Genomic DNA, 18,359 nt, shown 5'->3' with positions numbered 1-18,359 from the left:
GTTGGGATTGCACCTAGTTCTCAGGCATTCGATGTTGATGTTGTCCCTGACCGTCCCTACACCACTATGCAGGCCACAGCCTGAAGGCTTCTAAGCCAGTAGCCCCGAGACTCATGGATCACAGAGGAGCAGATGGGGAGGGCCGAGCACGGGTCTCTGCACCTGAGGCTGTCGTGGGAGGGTTCCTGCCAGGTTGCCAGGTGTGTTACCCTGTCACTGCTGGCAAAAAAGCCTTGAGTTGTACTAGGGGAGGGGAGGACACTGCTGTACAACTTCAAGGTGGGCCTTGCTATCCAGGGTCAATCCTGACATGGGATCTGTGTCCTCCCCAAGGTCACAGGTCATTAGAGTGTCCCCTGGGACTATGGGAACCCATGTCCCTTGATGGATCAGAACAGGTCCTTGAAGCCCTGGGTAACCAAGACTTCTGCAGTGCAAAAACCTAGGCAATCACTCCCTTTGGCTCTGTGTAAAGTGGGTAAGACCTGGCCTTCCTTCCTGCCCTGCAAGTGTGTTCACTCTACATGTTCTTTGGGTCTCCAAGGAGCTCAGGCAGATACTGGGCCTGCAGTATAACTTGGTGAGCAAGAAACAAAGTTAAGGATACCTTTGAGAGGTGCTGTTCTACTGACAGCAAGGATCCCATCTTGGAGCACCAGAAAGTACCTTACACAGATAGAAGATAACCATTTTATATACATTTGAAAGGCAAAGTCACAGAGAGACTGGGAAAGAGATCTTCCCGTCTGCCAGTCCACTTTCCAAGTGGATGCAGCATCTGGGACTGGGCCAGTCTGAAACTGGAAACTAGGAGCTTCATCTGGATTGCCCATGTGGGTGACAAGGGTCCAAGGACTTGGGCTATCTTCTCTGCCTTCCCAGGGAGCTGAACTTGAAAAATATAGAGACAAAAACAAGTAAAAATCTCGAGACACTGGGCAGTGCCCTTTCTGGCAAAAGCAAGGTCCTTTTCTGTGGGCTTCTGGGGTGCGCTGGCCTGGTGGGGCCTTGCTCTGACACCAGGAGGTATGTTTACAGGTAATGGGAAACCCAGTCCAACTGGCCTTAACAATGACGGAGGGCCTTGGCTCCTGAAACTGGAAAGTCCAGAGGTGGGGAGTGAATTTCAAGGTTGCTTTGGTCCAAGTAGCTGGCTCAGTGACTTCAGCTGGGTCTTGTTTCCTTTTGTCTCTGCTCTGACTTCCTGTCATCAGAGACTGAGGGAGGGATGACATGACCACAGTGGGGTTGGGGTGTGAGTGTGTGTGCCCCCCAACTCCACTGTGGCCTCGCTGCTTGCGTGTAAAGCCCCTCTGGGCAGGCAGGAAAACTCAGTATTGTGGCGTGGAGGGTGAGCACACATCTGCAGATGGGCAGTGTAGTGTGGGCAGTTTTGCTCTTACAGGGCGTTTATATAAACCCACAGCGTTCAAGGTTGGTAAGAAGGGAGACCACGTGTTGATGAGGAGGGTGCTGGGGCTGGGCATGTCCATTGCTGGTGTGACTGAGAGTACCCTGAGCCTTAAAAAAAAATTTTTTTTTAAAGATTTGCTTATTTTTATAAGACAGATTTATAGAGAGAAGGCAAGACAAAGGAAAAGATATATATCCTCTGGCTGACTCCCCAAATGGCTGCAGTGGCTGGAGCTGAGCTGATCTGAAGCCAGGAGCCAAGAGCTTCTTCCATGTTTTCCACACCGGTGCAGGGTCCCAAGGCTTTGGGCCATCCGGGACATGAACTGACGCCCACATGGAATCTGGCACTTGCAAGGGGAGAATTAACTAATTGAGCCATCATGCCAGGTCTCTAAAGTTTTCTCCAGTGCAGGAGCTGGTAACAATTTCTCTGGGTGGTGTTTTGAGGATGAAATGAAATGAGGTAGGTAAAGTATTTAGCACAGGTCCGAATTACTTAGTATGTTACCCACCCCCAGTTATTGCCAATATAACTTTAGTGATTGAAGGGACTTTTCCCTGTACCTGTCAGTTCCCACTGACTGCACTGCCTGGGTTGCACACAACACAGCCTGTATGGAGCCACGTGGGGGAGAAAGTCACCTCCCTGTCCCTGTAGGGACAAGCTTTGAGGTGTGAGCAGGAACCTCCACAGGTTTACAGAGTTCAAGATCTGTTTGCTGTCTGTAACAGAAGGGATGGGGTTTGCTGCCTGCCTGAGTGTAACTCCAGGAGCTGAGCTATAAGACATCACATTTAGATGGTTGGTGGGCTCCATCTAACCCAGTCCTGGTAACCACATGTAAACTGCCAGAATCTATCTATTGCACGCTCTCTCTCTCTCTCTCTCTTTCTCTCTCTCTTACACACAAACACCCAGGCCTGATCTTCCACTTACCCTCTGTGTCCAACCACTAAGCCACATTTGTTTCTGTGAAGGACCCGGGGTTACAGGCCATGTTTATGGATGGCCTTGCAGCCCGAGCAGTCATTTAGCTATGAGTAGCAGCCAACTTTGTGGGCTTTTTTCTAGTGTTTTTTGTTGTTGTTGTTGTTGTTGTTCAGCATGGACATATCCCAACATTTAAAAAATTGAAATGTTGGGATCAACATGGTATAGAGTGGGATAAGCCTTCACTTACACCACCAACATCCCATATGGGCACTGATTCCTGTCCTGGCTGCTCCACTTCCCATCCAGCTGCCTGCTTGTGGCCTGGGAAAGCAGCAGAGGATGGCCCAAAGCCTTGGGACTTTGCACCCACGTGGGAGATGTGGATGAGGCTCCTGGCTCCTTGCTTCGGATTAGGCAGCTCTAACCATTTATTTAACTCAGTAATTGAGGGGGCTGGTAAGAGTAACAGTTCCAATAAGTCCCAAGGTGCCATGCATCTATATGGAATAAAAGGACTGTTGAATATTTTAAAAAATAGGTTTGTTTTTATTGGAAAGTCAGCTATACAGAGAGAAGGAAGAGCAGAGAGGAGATCTTCCATCCACTGATTCATTCTCCAAGTGGCTGTGACGGCTGGAACTGAGCTGATCTGAAACCAGGAGCTGGGAGCTTCTGGTCAAGAACTATTTTTGCATTTGTTCCACAACTCAGCTGTAAAATAACTCCAAGGGAAAAAAGTCTAGAATCAGATGCAGATAACTGGAACTGTGGGCAATGATTTTTCTTTTCCACTTGTGACATCCAGAATGGGGTATTTTTTTGCTTGTGCCAAATTTCCTTCCACCTTTTGTCCCAGCCAGGGCGTCCAAAGGATCTAGCCTCTTTGTGAAAAGTGAAGGTTAGGGTGAGAGCATCTTTTAGGTGCCCCAGGTAAGGGCCAACCCCGGCCACAGCATGCTGGCTGCGCAGGCTTCTGTCTCACCGAGTGGGTGGCTTGGGCCATGTCTGTCGCCCGAGTGCCCACCAACTTGCTTGACATCTGTCTCCCCATGCGCTCCTGCAGACACCTCAGTTGCTGCATTTCAGACTGTTGAACTTACCATCACGAACCCCCGACTAACCCCTGGCACATCCCCACCTGCTGCTCCTCAGCTGTGGGCTCCTCCATCTACCCAGTGGGCAAATTCAGGAGTGCTGGCATCTCCTTCTCTGGGTCTCACCTCAAGTGCCCCCTCCATGCAGCCACCATTGGGACAGAGTTCTGCTTTCTTCCGAATGGTTCTGGACGTTCCTTTTGTGTGTGTTGAAATCTTTTCCTAAGCATGACTGTGTCTGAAGTATGTTGGCCTCTTGTAGCTGTTGATCTTGGTGATTCCTGGAAGCTGCAGGGGTAGCATTTCCTTAGCACAAAAAGAGAACCTGTTCCCAGAAAATTAGGGCATGGGCCTTCCAAACCCTGGTGAGTGAACTTATCCCTCTCTCCCTCCCTGCTGTATTTACAAGCTGGCAAAAGTGTGCTTTCAAACCTTGAAATCTGTAGCGTTTTTGTTGTTGTTTGTTTATTTGTTTGTTTTTCCCCCCTGCTGTAGCCTTCCCTTTTCCCATGTCAAGGCTGTTCCAGGATCCACGTCAGCCATGGGTCCAGGGAACAACAATGTACAGGACAGGGCCTCTGGACTCCCATGGCACCTGAGAACCTGCTTTGGGGCAGTGGAAATCATTTGCAAGCACAGCCACCCTCTCAAGACAAGAGGATACGACTTCCCGCTGCTGATTGGGGTGAGCCTGGAGCCTGTGTGGAGGATGTGACAGGTCTGCTACTGGGAGAGGCAGCAGGTGGGACTGACGGATGGCAGTCTTCAGCAGGCACTGGTGGCGTTGAGGGACCAGCCGCAGGCTTGGCGATGGCCTGTCTGCTTCCTGCAGCCCTGAGGGGCTTGCCTTGCCTTTCTGGTCTTGGGCTGGGCCTGGGTTGATCTGTTATCCTGGACGGTCAGTAAGGAAATCAATGAGCTGGCCTGGGGCTCCAGGGCAGCTCCTGGGGGCAGGCGTGCTGGCAACTGTTGGCCATCCATTCCTATCACACGGATCAAGTCCCTGTCAGCCTGACACCTCAGGACTTCCTGCTGTACCTGCTGGACTGGGCACAGTCACACATGACACCACTCACTAAAAAACAGTCACCCTGGGGCCCGGCGCGGTGGCGCAAGTGGTTAAAGGTCCTCGCCTGGCACGCCTGGGATCCCATATGGACGCCGGTTCTAATCCCGGCAGCCCCGCTTCCCTTCCAGCTCCCTGCTTGTGGCCCGGGAGGGCAGTCGAGGACGGCCCAAAGCTTTGGGACCCTGCACCCGCGTGGGAGACCCGGAAGAGGCTCCTGGCTTCGGACCGGCATAGCATCGGCCGTTGCGGCTCACTTGGGGAGTGAATCATCGGATGAAAGATCTTCCTCTCTGTCTCTCCTCTCTGTATATCCGCCTTCCCAATAAAAAATAATAAAAATAAATCTTAAAAAAAAAAAAAAACAGTCACCCTGAGTGAAGCAAAGGAAGGAACTTGTCTAAGGGAACCTGCATCTGACAAGGAGATGGATGACTGGATTTAGAGGCCCCAAGGGCTCTCTGGGTAAAGCAGGCCTGCAGGATGGTCTGGTCCAGATTCCGTCTCTGCATGGCCCTGGCCAGGTAATTGGAGAGGGAAAGCAAGTTACAGACCTACTGGTGTCAAACACCCAAAACCTGAACTCAAACAAGATCACAAGAGAGGGCCTGGGAGGGACCCGGCATGCTGGCATCTCTATAGGTTGCTCTGCCCTCTCCAACTGCATGCAGATCCTTGCCCTGCAGGGGAGCACCTTGGGGCAGCAGCTCCCTTAGCCATGGTCACAGAGGGTCAATCCTTGCCCCTAGTGTTGGTGCATCAGTTTAAGTCCTGAGTCACACTCCCACTCATCACCCGAGAATTTTAAAACTGGAGAATGGAGATGCATGCTAGGCAGGGAGAAGCAGCCATGCACTGCACTCGCCCCACCTCATGTTGTTTTTGTTCTTCAGACGTATTTATTTGAAAAGCAATTACAGAGAGATGTCTTCTCTCTGCTGGTTCACTCCCCAAATAGCCACAAAGGCCAGGGCTGAGCCACACCAAAACCAGAAGCCAGGAGCTTCTTCCCGGCTTCTCATATGGGTGTGGGAGCCAAACACTTGGACCTTCTGCTGCTTTCGCAGGAGCATTGGCAGGGAGCTGGCTCAGTAGTGGAGCAGCTAGGACTCGAACTGGTGCCCGTGTGGGATGTCAGCATCCATCACAGGCAGTAGCTTTATGTGCTGCGTCCCAGAACCGTCTGCCTTCATGTTGTTTTGATTCCAGCAAGTGAGCAAGGGGTCAGTCTCTGGATTGTGAAACGGGGAGAATGCACACTGTTTCCCACTGTGTGTCTGGCCGTCTCATGCATTCCTTATCCATTAAGCCCAGACAGACGCCCTGTGGAGCTCCCCGATTCTTAACCATAGACGGGCCAGGAAACAGTCATGGAAAAGAGCTGCCTGGGAGAGCTTGGGTCTGGTGGGACTGGGTCTGGTGCGATTGACCGCAGGTCTGGGCTTTGCTGCTGAAGTCAGAAATGTGTGTGTGTGTGTGTGTGCTTGCACGCAGTGGCCCTGCTATGAGTTTTGTAATCTCTGTGTCTTGTGCTTCTAACTCCTATACTCATTAGAGATGATCTCTGCTTGGTTTCACTTCTCTCTGGGCAGAATTTGAGAAAACCCACACTCTACAAAATTTTGAGTGTGGAGCGTAGCTGGGTAAAGCCTCTGTCTGTGATGCTAGCATCCCATATGGGTGCTGGTTCGTGGGTCTGCTGCTCCACTTCTGATTAATGGCCTGGGGAAAGTACTGGAAGATGGCCCAAGGGCTTACACCCCTGCTATCTACATGGGAGACCCGGATAAAGCTGTTAGATTTGGCCTGTTCCAATCTCTCTCTGTCTCTCCAACTCTCTGTAACTCTGACTTTCAAATACATATTTGCAAGCAAAAAAAAAAAAAAAATCTCAGCAAGAGTTTTAATGTGCTTTAAATTACAGTAATGATTTGATTTGGCCCAGCCCCAGTTGCTGCAGCCATTTGCAGAGTAAACCAATGGAAGGATGAATGGAAACTTTGCTTTTAAAATAAATAAGTAAAATATGTTTAAAAGGACTTATTTACTATCCTTAGAAAGCAGTGGAGGTGGGGCTGGCACGATAGCCTGGCGACTAAATCCTTGCCTTGTGTGTGCTGGGGTCTCATATGGGCGCTGGTTCATGTCCTGGCTGTTCTGCTTCCCACCCAGCTCCCTGCTTATGGCCTGGGAAAGCAGTAGAGGACGGCCTAAAGCCTTAGGACCCTGCATCAGCATGGAAGATCTGGATGAAGCTCCTGGTTCCTGGCTTCAAATCGACTCAGCTGTGGCCATTGTGGCTACTTGGGAATTAAACCGGCAGACAGATCTTTCTCTCTGTCTCCTAAAACCGGGGCCTGACAATATATGACATTGTAAAATCTTACAACTTGAGGTCCTCTTAGGTCAATACTCTATCACCATCAATTTTTTATATAAATCTATTTTTTTAAAGATTTATTTATTTTTATTGGAAAGTCAGATCTACAGAGAGCAGAGACAGAGAGGAAGATCTTCCTTTCACTGAGTCATTCTGTAGCGCTGGCCAGGTGAGCCCTCTGCCCCAGCCAGCAGTGTACAGCAGCCTCAGCAGTGACCTCATGGCACAACATGGTCCATCTCCACAGCTGTTGGCAGCAAGCTGCAAACCCTGTGTGCACGAGTCTCACAACAGTGTTGAGAGAGCGAGAGAGCCTGAGCCAGAAGGTGGAATATCCTTGATGACATACCATCACTTGCAGCGTATTTGCTTGGCCATGTGGACCGGCTTGGTAGGGGCAAATGCCCATGCATGGGTGTGAGTTCCAGAGATCGTTGAAACCCAGTTTGGAGATTGGATAGTTTACAATACTGGGCATTCTGATTGTGAATGTATCACGTTGCTAGAGCAGCTTCAATCCACGTGGGAGATTTGGATGGAGTGCATCAATCAATTTTTTTTTTTTTTTAAATAAAATGCCTTTAAGTCCTTCCATTTAGAGACCCCGAGTGGCATGAATGGTTGTACTTATCCTAACCTCTAGCCATCACACATCTCCTCTCATGGAGAGGGCTGTATGTGTGTAGGTTTGGTACCTTCCTAAGCCATAGCCCGACTTGCAGAGGCTATTAGGACTTTTGTAACTCATTTGATTTCAGTCACCTAGATTATAATTATATGTATAACTGCACAGCTTCCTGTTGATATAAAACAACACAGAATTGTCTAAACTTCCCCCTTGCAAGGATTAACAACAACAACAAAAAACCACACACACACAACAAGAAACTGCGCAAAAGAATGAGGTGCGTAATCTGTAAATTTCCTTTGTCTAGACAAAGGGGGAAGGAGCCAGCTAGACTCGTGGTAACGGGGCGTTGTTCTGTGCATGACACTCGGCTTGTGGTCTTCTCATTTCACCTGCCGCGGACCCCGTTCCTCGGGAAGCACAGTCTCCCCCGTTGTTCGTGACGGACAGGCTCCTGGGCTCCGTTCTGGGCGGCGCCGCCCCCACTGGGGCCTTTCGGCAGGTGCTTTCCAGGCCCTTGCACGACAAACAGCTTTGCGTGCCTGTACTTCCCGGCCCCGGAGACAATTGCGTTAGCGGCCAAAGAAAGCTGAAAACAAAATAAAAACCAGCCGGAAGGAGGAAGGCTATGGCAGCCGTTGTCCAGGAGGTGGGGCAAGTGGGGCTGGGAGGATCCTGCGGCGTGCACCCGGACAGCAGCCGTGCTCCCCAGCCCTGGCCCCCCATAACCAGCCGCGGAGCAGGGCGGGCACCAGCCTGGCCGCCAGGAGGCGTCCGGAGCCGAGCCGCTCGACCAGGAGGCTTTTCGGAAACCGGATCCAGCTCTCCCCCGGGCTCGCTCTGCGCCTCCTGGCCTCCTGCCCCACTGACCTGGGCCTGCCAGGGGAGCACCACCTCCCCTCCAGCTAGCCGTCCCTCCCCGCACCAAAGGGGGAGCTTCACCCGGCCGCCTCGGCCCGCCTCAGGCACCCACCCAGTCGCTGCGGACTCCTGGAGCGCCCCAGCGGGAAAGAAAGAGGTGGCCCGGCTGCACGCTGACCTGTCTCAGTGGCTCCTGTCAACGCCAGGGGCGGCCGAGGCTGAGGAGAGACCAGGGGGCACGCAGGATGGGAAGGGCAGCCGCCAAGTGACAGGTGACAGGGAAAGAACAGGGTGGGAGTGCAGTGTGCAGCCCTGTCCTGTGGAGCTCCTGTGTCTGCGCCTCTGAACTGACCGAGGCTCTCACTCCCCTGCCCTCCGTGGCTCCCCGTGTCTGCCCTTTCCCCCTCCTCCTGATAGAAGGTGACATGAAGCTCACCAATCCGACCAGCCACAGTCGGGAATCCTGTGTGTTTCATCCTAGTCAGAGGACGTTTTAAAACCTTCAACAGATTGGTACACATGGGATTTGAAACAGAGTTCCCATGCAGCCATGCACATAGCCAGAGGCAAATCTCTCAACCCTCTGGGTTGTTGCCTTGTCTGAAAGAAGCAGGTGTCTTGACACGTTGTTAAGACTCTGGTTTTGTTTTTAAAAGATATATTGATTTACTTGGAAGCAAGAGGAGAGAGAGACTGAGACAGAGGGAGGGAGAGAGATCTTCATCTGCTGGTTCCATTCCCAGATGGCCACAACAGCCAAGGCTGAAGCCAGTAGCCTGGAACCTCGTCTGGGTCTCCCACATGGGTGCAGGGCCCCAAGCACTTGGACTGACCTCTGCTGCTTTCTCAGGTGCGATAGCAGGGAATTGGATCGAAAGTAGAGCAGCAAGCCAGGACTGTAGCCGGTGCCCATTTGTGATGCAGGCATTGCAGGCAGCGGTTTACCCACTATGCCACAGCCCTGGCCCCTTTAAGGTCTGTTTTGAGTCTTGGTAACAATATCCCTCCTACCTGTCACAGGCCCAGAGGAGGGTGGCTTCCATCCAAGCAGGAGGCATGAACCAGCCCTTCTGATCAACATAGAGAGGAAGCAGTTTCCTCTTCTTTCTTGTTGATGAACTTCAGGCTTCTGCCACAAACAGTGAGATGGACAGACATCCTCTGGATGAGCCCTGTGAGGCTTGGGCATGGCTCCAGTGTCTGCTTCCACCTGCTCCTTGAACTTCACCGTGAATCTTTCCCTTTACTTGTTCTCTGTGGATCTCTTTGTTTTTCTTGGTCTGTGTTGGTACAGGGTTTCAGAGCAGGATTTATAGAAGCGTTGCCTGGCTAATGCCGAAAACATACAGGAAAATCAAGTTGGCAACGATGAAGAGTGAAGGCCTAAGGAGCCCGGGAGCGGATGCTGGCTCCTCTGGCTTCTGAAATAGGCTCCAAAGGCGTGGAGCTAGTGTGCACGCCGCCCTCTCCCCTTCTATTATCTGCATCAGAGAGATCGTTTCTCAGCTGGCCGGGGCCGTGTCATCGATACAGCTGGTGTCATCGTTACCTTCCACTAACAGATCACTTGACACCTACTGGCCCGGACAGGGATGAGCCTGGGCAATGCCCAGCTGAACGGCAGCCCTGGGTCCTCCCCAGTGTCCCAGAGCCCCAGGTGAGGCGATGATGTAGATGCTGCTGGGATGTGGAGTCGAGGACTCAACAGAAGGAACTGGATTGCGCCCAGGGGTTGCTGTTGGATTCCTGCTGCCTGGTGCCCTGGGGTGGAGGAGATGGATTTATTGCCAGCTGGCTGCTGCTGCTAAGGCAGAGTGACCATGCTGCTGCTGCTGTGCATCGGAGCGACCCCGGAGTGAGGAGCCGGGGTAGGGATCTGCCCTGCCTGGCCCAGTCTCCCTGCCCCCCACCCTGGGCTGGCTGCAGGGCGCACTCTGCAGCATGCTGCAGCAGATCCTGCACGACATGTACATTGACCCTGAGCTGCTGGCCGAGCTCAGCGACGTGCAGAAGCACATCCTCTTCTATAAGATGCGACAGGAGCAGCTGAGACGCTGGAGGGAGCGGGAGGCTGCTGAGGCTCTGGCCCAGGCCAAGGGCTCCAGGCCTCCGCGCATCAAGCGAGGTGAGGTGCGTGGCTGAGGTGGGATTGGGTGCAGGGGAGGGGATGGGGGGGCAGTGGGAAGCAGGAGAGGCTGCTTGTTTTCCAATACTCCAGGAGGTTGTACATTTTGGCAAGCCTGGGCTGGGAGCTTCAGACCTTCGTCCTGTAGGCATTCACTGAGCCTGCGTTTTTATCTTTAGGGTGGCAGCTGGGTATATCCAGGAACCTTGCCTTGTGAACTGGGCATACAGGACATGCTTTATAGCATGCGTGGAGGCCCAGGTTCCGGGAAGACATCTTTCTGGGGCCTGAAAGGGTGCTGACGCAGTTGGGATTTCCCTAGTGGGTAAGAGGGCGCAGTCTTGACCCTTACCACTGACTCTGGGCCAGGGTGCATTGCAGGCTTGTAGTTCCTGTTTCCAAGGTGAGGAAGGGTGGTTCCAGCTGGGGCTTGGACTGCACACCACACCTTTGTCCTCATGGGCTTTGCCTGAGACCCCATGGGACCTCTGGAAGGAGGGTGTGTCAGGCAGGGGGTCTTCCAAGTCAGGTGCCAGTGAAACCTGAGGACAGATGTCCCTGTGGAGGAGGGCCATGGATCAGGATGGCCGGGCTGGAAACAGGAGGGCTGCTGACACTCGTACAGGCCTTGAGGTTGTGCTGGGCCAGGACTTGATGCGATCTTTGCTTCACACTTGGCAATGTTTGTTTGTTTTCTCTCTCTCATTCATTCTATGCTGTCCACCAGAGCAATATGTATCTTTGAATTGTTCAGAGTCTTTTTTCCCCCTACATGTATTATTTTAAAGAGAGTTGCAGAGAGGGGGAGAGACAGGTCTCCCATCTGCTGATTCACTCCTGCAGCCTGGAACTCCCTCTGGGTCTCCCATGTGAGTGCAGGGACCCAAGAGCTTAAGCCATTCATTGTCTGCTGCTTTCCCAGGCATATTACAAGGAGCTAGAACAGAAGTGGACCAGCTGGGATTCGAACCAGAACTCATATGGAATGCCAGTGTTGCAGGCGCTGCAGTACTGGCCCCTTAGATGAGATCCTTTCCAGGGACTGGGTGGTGTGGCTCCCGGCCTCACTGCTGGCCTGCCCGCATAGTGCGCTGTTGGGACTTGCTGGCTGCCATCCTGGTGTTCACATGTGCAGCTCTTCCTGTTGGGAAGGCTCAGCTGCCTTTATTCTCCTGATAAACACCACCAGGACTGATGCTACCCTTGGCATTTTGGGGGAGGATGCTCTTAAAGAGTTCCTCTGCGGTCATCTGACATGCAGGACCCAGCCCTGTGCTAGCACACAAGCACTGTAGCTGTCATTTGTCATCTGCTCGCCTGGCTCTCCCGGTGGACTCAGTGCCTCTGGAGCATGGTGCTGTGCTCCACCCTGCCTGCTCCCTTTGGCGCTCGCACAGGGCGGCACACAGCAAACAATCCCTGTTTTGAACAGGCACAGGAAGATTCTGGAATGTGTGTGTGTGTGTGTGTGCAGTTTGTGATTGTGGCAGAACGCCAACGTGGTCGCAGGTGGCTAATGCCAAGGCCGGGGCCTTCTTGGCTGAACTGCATGACACCTGCATCACTTGGCTGGGAAAACGACAAGCTGGCCTTCCCACCTCACCTGGGCTGAACCCAGGGGCCTTGCATCCTCTGTTTGGGACTCTTCTGGGAGAGGACAGATGGCCTACAGATTTCAGTGCAAAAATATTTATATTTTTTGTGTCACACAGTGACACCAGTATTCTCAAGTATAGATTATACATTAAACTCGTTTGGTTTTCTGGGGCAGGAGACTTTTGTGGGCGATTCATTTTCTGATTTATATAGATAGCATGGGAAAGAAGGGTCAGGACCTCTTCAGGTCTTTGCTCCCGTGTTACCTTTGAAAGTGTCTAGGCAGCACGTGTGTGTGTGTGTGTGTGTGTTGTGTGCGTGTGTGTGTCCGTGTCCTCGGAGGCCAAGGAGCCTTTGGCCGGAGGGTCCAGGCTACACAGTGCTCCCTCCTGTCCTGAGGTGCTGATGAAGACTTCCAACAGCCCCCCACTTTGTAAGCACTCTGTCTGTCAGCTGCCTGCCCTGCCCCTAGTAACTCTTGTCTCTCTGGGAGTGTCAAGCCCTTGTTACTTCACTTCACACCAAGGAAACTGAGGCTCACAGACGAGTCAGCATTTCCAAGGTGACCCAGCTGCTGGGAAATGCAACCAGGATGCATGTCCTGTGACTTTGACCTTGGGTCTGGACTGAGGTTTTCTCCATTCATTCTTATTTATTTATTTATTTTTAAATTGGAAAGGTAGATTTACAGAGAGGAGCAAGACAGAACAATCTTTCATCTGCTGGCTCACTCTCCCAGTGACTGCAGCGGCTGGAGCTGAGCCGATTCAAAGCCAGGAGCCAAGAGCTTCTTCTGGGTCTTCCATGTGGGTGTAGGTTCCAAGGCTTTGGGCCATCCTTGACTGCTTTCCCAGGCCACAAGCAGAGAGCTGGAAGGGAAGTGGAGCAGCCTGGATATGAAATGGTGCCCATATGGGATGCTGGCACTTGCAGATGGAGGATTAATTAATTGAGCCTTCACATTGGCCCCTATTTGTACACTTCTGAACTTGAGACTTCAACTAAATGATAGATCTATGGACAGATTTTAAAAAAAGATTTAAAAAAAGGATTTTGGCCTGGCATGAAAGCCTAGTGGCTAAATCCTTGCCTTGCGTGCTACGGATCCTGTATGGGCGCTGGTTCATGTCCCCGCTGCTCCACTTCCCATCCAGCTCCCTGCTTGTGACCTGGGAAAATAGTAGATGATGGCCCCAAAGCCTTGGGACCCTGCAACTGCATGGGAAACACAGAAGAAGCTCCTGGTTCCTGGCTTCAGATGGGCTCAGCTCTGGCTGTTGCAGCCTTTTGGGGAGTGAACCAGCAGATGGAAGGTCTTTCTGTCTCTCACTGTGAATCTGACTTTCCAATAAAAACAAATTTTTTTTAAAAAAAAAGATTTACTTGCTTATTTGACAGGCAGAGTCACAAAGAAAAAGGAAGAGAGAGCCTGAGAGAGAAATCTTCCATCCACTGATTCATTCTTTCAGCGGGCACAATAGCTGGGACTTGGCCAGGCAGAAGACAGGGACAGGCTCCTGCGGCTGTGTGTTCTCGCTTCTTTCCGTTCATAGGCACCCCTTTTCCCAGTGCCCCTCTTCGTGGTTTGTCCAGGAGGAAGCAGGTACTGCGTCTCTGTTGAGCTGTGTGCCAGTCGCTTGAGATCTTCAAGCTGGATGTTGCTTAGTTCTGGCTAGTTTGGAATGCCATGGTGCCTTTTCTGTCAGTCTGCCCTGGTCCTGCTTGTCAGCAGAGGGCTCCTCTTTCACCTTCTCTTCTGGGAACATGTCCCAGCTCCTAGCAGGCCTGACCTCACTATCCCTGGAGCTCACATGACACTCCCAGAACACTGTTGGACAGAGGTATGCCCTGGTGCTGGAAGCCTGCAAGATCTCAAGGTGTCCCTGGGGAACCTGGAGTAAACCCTGGGGCCCTGGGTCCTTCTAGTTGGTAGCGGCCCAGGGAATTATTGCTCTGGGGCAGAGGGAGCGGGTGGGCATGCCGTTGGGAGCCTAGGAGTCAGCTGGATGGAAGTCTAGGGGCCACTGTGAAAGCACAGAGGTTCTTCTATTGTCTGCTTATGTGGAAAACACAGCCCTCAGGAGTTTTCTCATTTACCGTCACATGACCTTCTCATCGCACTTCTGGCAGGTGCCATTGCCCAGTGGGGAGCTGCATTGTGAAGCATCTCAAAGATTCAGGCCAAGCTCCTCCAGCATTGGCATGACCTGCACATGACCCTCTGCCTTAGTCCACTCTTGGCCACTGTGTAACCCACAACCCTGTGTTAGGAAACTAGAAGTTTTTGCAACCTTGTGCGGGTCTTTTGGGCTTGTTTAGTCATTCCAGAATTCTAGGGGAAAGATTAGCCAATTGAGTCATCATGCCAGGCCTTGTGTTTCAGTGTTAGATCACGCTGGCTGCCCTGAGGGAAGACATGTGATGAAGTCCGTTTCCCTGGGCACCTAGTCAGTAACCATGGCGACCTTGCCAGCTGGGCCTTATGGTCTCCTGTCCTCAGTGTGTTCCCTTTCCAGGCATGGACCTCCCAGTTGTCAACACCAGGTCATAGGAACCTTGAACCTGCCTGCAGACATTCCCGGTGTTGGCATGTTCTCAGGGGTCCCCTAGCCTCGCTCTCGTCCCCTACAACTCCCTTCAGGACACAGCAGCCAAATGCTCTGGACACATGCAGAGCTCATGCAGCCCCTTGCCCTGGGGGCCTACCTGTGGACACCCAATACACACTTTGCCCTATGGTCTGCTGTTGTCCCCGACCCCTCGCAGGCTGCTTTCTAGGTGACAGTGCCTTCTCAGCAGAATCTGGAGCCAGCGTGTCTCTGGCCGTCCCTCTCAGTGAACTGCACCCTGCTCTGCTCTCCCAATCCCCGGCTAACTGCTCTTCCTGGCACTCCCTGTATCTGAAAATGCCTCTTTGTTTTATTGTGGCAAAGTACACAGAAGGTACAATTTACCACTTAAACCGTTGTGCAGGCTATAATTCAATGTAGTGGTGTTTAGCGCCTTCAAAATGCTGTCAACAGGCAACATTCTCCTGAACAATCTTCCTCACCCTAAGGGGAAACATGGGTCCTGTCCCCCATCAGGTGCAGGGATCTCTTGATCTCTCCTCCTCTCCCCTCCTCTTCTCCTCCCCTTCTCTTCCCTCTCCTCCACCGTCTTTTCTTTCTTTGATCTGTTTTATTTGTTTGAAAGGCAGAATGTCAGACAGAGGGAGGGAGTCACACACACACACACACACACCCCTTCTCAGCCACTGCTTCATTTCCTAAATGGCTGTAGTGGGCCAGGTCAAGACTAGAAAGGACCCTGGAACTCCAGCCAGGTCTTTCATGTGGATGACACAGATGCAAGCATGTGGGCCATCTTCCACTGCTTTCTCAAGTTAAGAGGGAGCTGGATCAGAAGTGGAGCAGCCAGGACTGGATATGGGGTGATGGTTATTTCACAGCACTTACCTTCTCCCACTCATCTTTGTCATCTATGATTTTGCTTTAGCTCTTCTCTCCTGTACCACCCTTTCCTCTGCCATCCACCAATATACCCATTTGTTTGCTTACAGTTCATTTTCTACATTGGTCTGAAAGCACCAGGAAACAGTGAATGTGGCTTACATTGTTCAACCTTCTATCGCAGAATTTGCCTTGTCCCAGTAGAACAGGGAAGGCCTGGTGGGATGATGGGGTGCGTGTAAGATCTTTGCTGTGTGGGATGCACCACAGGGGCCTGCTAAAGACAGATGTAGAATGATTTCAGTTTATGAGTGTGTGGCTGTGTGCTACACAACTTGACTCCCCTCCCCTAGACGTTGAACGTGGCCAGTAGAAGGGTAAGAGAATGCACAGTGTGTGTGTGTGCTTTGGGATTAGTTGCAGAAGCTGATACACGCTGCTGTAGTAGGTGAGTCGTGACCATGCGGTCACCTCTACTCATGCTCATAGCTCCTTTCATTTTCTTTGCTTGAGTTAGGCTTTTGATTTGATCACTTTGCCTTAACTGTCTGGGAAATCTGCTGCAGCTTTCTTCTCTCAGCCTCTTGATGACATTTTGTTTAAAGAGACTGCAGGAAAATGCTAACAGCGCATGTCATTTAAAGTTTATTTTGGTAAATGTACTCAACCCCGCACTATCTGTCTTTATCAGGAGTGAAGTCTGGTCTATTGAAGGTGAGAAACATAAGCCTATTTTTATTTTTTCTGTAATTTTTTTGTTGGTATGATCAAAGACATTAGATCATACTTTATTTAAAAATTATATGTTTCTTTATTTGAAAGAGTTATAGAAAGGAGGAAGGGAGGAGAGACAGAGATCTTCCATCCACTGGTTTACTCCCCAGATGGCTGGTTCAAACCCAGAAATCTGGAGCTTCTTTTGGGTCTCCCAGGTAGGGTCAAGGGGTCCATGCACTTGGCCAGTCTTCTGCCACTTTCCCAAGCACTTTAGTAGGGAGCTGGATTGGGAAGTGGAGCATCCCATACAGGTGTCCATGTGGGGTGGTGGTGCCACAGGAAGAAGATTAGCTTGCAGTGCTACTACTGTGCCAGCCCTGCTAGATTGAATTTTAGATTACTTTTGGTGACCTGACTTATTTCCTCTTTTTTAAAAACTATTTTTATTTTTAATGATTTTTACATAGTTGATTAGGGTGATTAGGGTCAAGGACTACAGGAAGGTGGGTGAGACCATCATTTCCACATTCTCTTTTTTTCCTTCCTGTATTTGGTGGAAGGGAAGAGACAAGGGGAGAAGCCACACCCAGCCTCCCAGGTACCTCTGCACCTTGGGATGAAGGACAGTCACTTGATACCACCCCAGGGTCCCCGAGATGGGGCATGCTCTGAGGGTCATACTCAAGAGATTTTGATAGTTCAAAAGTTCTGAATTGCTGCTGATCTTGCCACTCCAATCATGAGGAAATCTCTGCAGAATCCACTGGCTGACATAGTCCACCTTAGAGTTTCCATTAGCCCAAATTTTCACTGCCAATACATGGCTCGGGTAGTTGATCCATTTGTTCTGTCCTCTGTGCTCTATATGGTACCAGGTGTCCTCTGCAGACTCCAATGTACTGTCATGTCCTCCATGTACACCTGGATATGCTGTCTACTGCTCCATCTAAGCCACTGAGGAGGCCCAGCTCTGACACATGCTCTCCATGGTCAGACCATGGAATGTGTAGTTCTCTCCATGGTTGGGGTTCTGACTCAAGCAATTCAGTTGAGGGGGGAATCCCCAAGGAAACTTCTTCATCTGTGGGTGCTGGAGTCTGGCCCAATCTGGCACACCCGACCCAGTCGCAGTCCATGCTTGTGCTGAGGGAGACTGCAGCCACGTCCACAGCAGATCGCAGTCCTGAGTCTGGCCCTTGCATTCACTAGTGGGAATCACAACACAACGAGGGTGTTCCTTTTGTTCCCCATCCACACCTGTTTCTAGCCATAGATCTTGCAAGTGCCCGTGGTTATTCTGATCCAGCTTGACTTAGTCCCTTCCCTATCTTGGCCTTTGCCTTTGAATGCTATAGCCTGGCCTGACCCGGCCTGTTCCAGTCCCAGCTCTTGTTGGTGGGTGCTGCAAGCTAGCCCTATTCAGTCTGCTCTCATTTCTGGCTCATGTAAACTGGTAGGTGTGATAGTGTAGTCCGCAAGACTTGTGCTCCAGCCTGGTTTCTGCACTTGCTGGTGAGCTAAGGTTTGTTTGGCTCTGCCTGGTCTGCCCCCTTCCAAAAGCAACCCACACATTTGCTAACAGTTAGAGCTACCTTGCTCACCATGCCTGACCCCCAGGTCTGGATCATGCGCTCACGAGTGGGAGCTGGGATCCACTAGGGGAGTTTCCCAAATTCTTTCACTTGGCCCACTCCCAGTCCTAGATCTCACACATGCCAGCAGATCCTAGGCCCTTGCCTGACACAGCCTTTATCTTGGCCTTGTATAAACTGATGAATGTTGCGGCTCAGCTGCCCTGTACTCTGTTTTAGGATGCACATGTGGGTGCTGCAGCCTGGACCTGCCCAGACTGTTATCAGTCCCTGCACCCGTGAGTGTTAACAGGTTTCATGGTCACATCTAGCTCATCCCATCACTACCCCAACTCATGAGCTAACCAGTGAGACTTGTATTTCCACAGGGTTGGGTCCACATATCTCCCACAGAATCTACTCCCAGACTTGTTCTCTCATGTGCTGGTTAGTGTCATGACCCTGCCTAATGTGACCTGTCCCCTGTTCAACATTCATTCAGGTACTGGGATCTAGCCC

General features: G+C 51.5%; 1 protein-coding gene across 3 annotated transcripts in view; it reads left to right on the top strand.

Annotated features, from left to right (window-relative positions):
* Window positions 1-9,452: 9,452 nt before the first annotated feature.
* The window catches only part of SH2D4B (SH2 domain containing 4B), a 51,844-nt gene continuing 42,937 nt past the window's right edge, over window positions 9,453-18,359 (top strand). For 2 of the 3 annotated variants that reach the window (XM_040970340.1, XM_040970338.1), the window contains exon 1: window positions 9,453-10,509. In XM_040970340.1, the coding sequence (XP_040826274.1) occupies window positions 10,321-10,509 (189 nt within the window). In that variant the 5' untranslated portion in view covers window positions 9,453-10,320. The remainder of the gene's footprint in view (window positions 10,510-18,359) is intronic. The other variant, XM_040970339.1, reaches the window with a different exon arrangement.

This window comes from Ochotona curzoniae, unplaced genomic scaffold, assembly GCF_017591425.1.
Source record: "Ochotona curzoniae isolate NIBS_2020 unplaced genomic scaffold, NIBS_Ocur_1.0 scaffold_4763, whole genome shotgun sequence".
NCBI lineage: Eukaryota > Metazoa > Chordata > Mammalia > Lagomorpha > Ochotonidae > Ochotona > Ochotona curzoniae.
The sequence above is the reverse complement of the archived record's forward strand: the minus strand, read 5'-3'. Positions and strand labels throughout refer to the sequence as shown.